The sequence below is a fragment of the Mitosporidium daphniae genome (assembly GCF_000760515.2).
Source record: "Mitosporidium daphniae strain UGP3 chromosome Unknown contig-270, whole genome shotgun sequence".
Classification (NCBI taxonomy): domain Eukaryota; kingdom Fungi; phylum Microsporidia; genus Mitosporidium; species Mitosporidium daphniae.
Genome location: NW_013546544.1, coordinates 1 through 2,158, shown reverse-complemented (window position 1 = coordinate 2,158; position 2,158 = coordinate 1). Strand labels below are relative to the sequence as shown.

The window sequence follows — 2,158 nt, the reverse complement described above, 5'->3', positions numbered from 1 at the left end:
GCTGAAAGTAAATGAATCGAACCAACCGGCTTACCTCAGTACGACATTCCAATTATCAGCAAACGGACTTATCACAGCAAAAATGGCCAGCATAATCAAATTGTTGTTAAAAACGGCATCAAGATTTTTAAAAGAAATACGTCTAGCGACACCCTTTAGAGAGAGAAAGTAAGATGCGGAAGAGAGGACGTTCAATACTAGCCATCCAACGCCCTTGAATGTGCAATTTGGATCTCCATAGACACCGATCATAGAAGACACAATGACAGCAACAAAGCTCAAGAAAGAAAGCAAGGAAACTCTTTTGCTGTACAATAACCAATCGCCAAACGCCACCAGCAGGATCGAAGAATTTTTAAACACAGTGACAAGAGAAATCGAGCAATGCTCCAAGATTTTGGTCCCCGTGAAAACCATGACCGACAGTAAAAGGGTTACCGGCAGCCAATGGATTAGTTCATGAAGCCTGATAAGCTTAAACTTGACCACACCAAGCGCTTTTAAAAACAACAAAAGGAACATTGTGAAAAAACACTGCAATAAAAAGCATATGGCGTACCTGGGAGACCAAAAGAAAGCAATTAAGCCCGAAATTGAGATCGGAAAGCAGATACTTGTTCAACACGGTAGTTGAAATGGAAGAGAAGCAATACAGAATAATGGACACGATCGACTGGAATTTTCGCGACGCCTTTTTCTCTGACCGCTGAGGCTCCTCCTGTCCCCCTGTGGGGGCAGTGTATGAAGCGTCCTTTTGCATGTAAAAAAAGAGTCCCCCCAAAATTATGTTTATAATTTAGCATTAAACGGCCAATAAAATTTGCTTCCAAGAAGCATTGAATTTGAAATTTTGTATTTCAGCATGAATGTTTTGGTCCTTTGCCTTGGAAACATCTGCAGATCGCCGTTGGCTGCATCCATGCTGGAGGCATATGTGAAGAATAACTTTCCCGAATCTGCCCCTCAAATCTCGTTCTACTCTGCTGGAACGTATTCCCATACCAAAGGCCAGAAGGCAGATTCTCGCTCCATAGAGGTTGCTGTTAAGAACGAAAACATCGTGCCTGGCGTATCGAGCATCTTATCGCTGCATAGAGCTCGGCCAGTTACCATTGCCGATATTACATTGTGCGACTACATTCTTGTGATGGACCTTAGTAACTTGGCCAAGGTACGGGCCATTATTGAAAAAAACTCATCAGATCAAAATACAGTCAATGCTTTGATGAAAAAGGTCTTTCTTTTCGGTAACTTTTGTAAAGAAAATTTTCACGATAATGAGGAAGATCACATCATCATCAAGGATCCCTGGTATGGATCGTCTTCTGATTTCGATACGGTCTACCACCAATGCCATTTGGCTACAAAGCGATTTATTTCTTATTTAAGGCTGGGGCAATAAATTAAACATCATTATGACCGGTGTAACTTGAATTACTGCGAGCAAAGTCGGCCGTCAGATTGGGAGCGGTATGTTGGCGATGGCCATCAAGGCTGGCATCATTGTGCATTTCGATATCATTGGGCGAAATAACTATCTTAACGACATTTCCAGAACTGCAGATGGTAAAATGAAGCAACACATGCAGCAGGCAAAAGAGAAGGTAACAATGGAAAACAAAGAACATTTAAAAATTAAACTTACACAGCTAGTGTTCTGCACCTATTTCCAACTCAAATCTGCCCCTGGCCTTCTCAACTATGAAGGAAGGCCAGTTTGCCTCTTTGGACGATCTAAGAATATCTTTTTCCGTGATTGTCTCCACCCGCTGTGACAGTTCGGAGATTTGTAGCAATAGTTGATCCATTTTTTTGGAGTTCCTTCTCTTGTGCAAATATGAAGTGTCCTTTTTGATAGACCTCTTATACAGTCTTGACAATTTTCTTTGCAATGAAATAATTTCCTGGAACCTCCTATCCCCGGTAATTTGGCACAATAAGCAGGAAAACAAGTCCAGTAGATGCGTCGATAGCTTTTCAAACACCGCCTCAACATATTCAGAATCCTCTAAGAGAGAATTGGCCTGCTTTCTTGGGTCAGTGTTGCTATCATTGTCGACGTCTAGCCCCTTGTCATTTGAAACGTCCTTTTGCTCTTCCATGAGCTTTTGCACGGTTTGATACAGAACATGCTTCCACTGTAGACTTGAAAAAAAAA

The 2,158-nt window shown here is 41.7% G+C and overlaps 3 protein-coding genes across 3 annotated transcripts; 1 reads left to right on the top strand and 2 right to left on the bottom strand.

Annotated features, from left to right (window-relative positions):
* Positions 1-30: 30 nt before the first annotated feature.
* Positions 31-760, bottom strand: DI09_270p30 (GDP-mannose transporter; the record flags this gene model as incomplete). The annotated part of the gene is made up of 2 exons (XM_013382782.1): positions 31-534; positions 560-760. 2 exons carry the CDS (start codon positions 758-760, stop codon positions 31-33), a joined length of 705 nt encoding a protein of 234 aa, XP_013238236.1.
* A 102-nt stretch (positions 761-862) lies between these two features.
* On the top strand, positions 863-1,402 carry DI09_270p20 (acid phosphomonoesterase; the record flags this gene model as incomplete). The annotated part of the gene is made up of 1 exon (XM_013382781.1): positions 863-1,402. The coding sequence occupies one exon, from the start codon at positions 863-865 to the stop codon at positions 1,400-1,402; it is 540 nt and encodes a 179-aa protein (XP_013238235.1).
* Positions 1,403-1,649: 247 nt separating this feature from the next.
* DI09_270p10 (uncharacterized protein) lies at positions 1,650-2,158 on the bottom strand (the record flags this gene model as incomplete). Its single annotated transcript, XM_013382780.1, has 1 exon — positions 1,650-2,158. A coding segment is annotated over one exon (509 nt), but the record flags the coding sequence as incomplete, so codon positions are not given.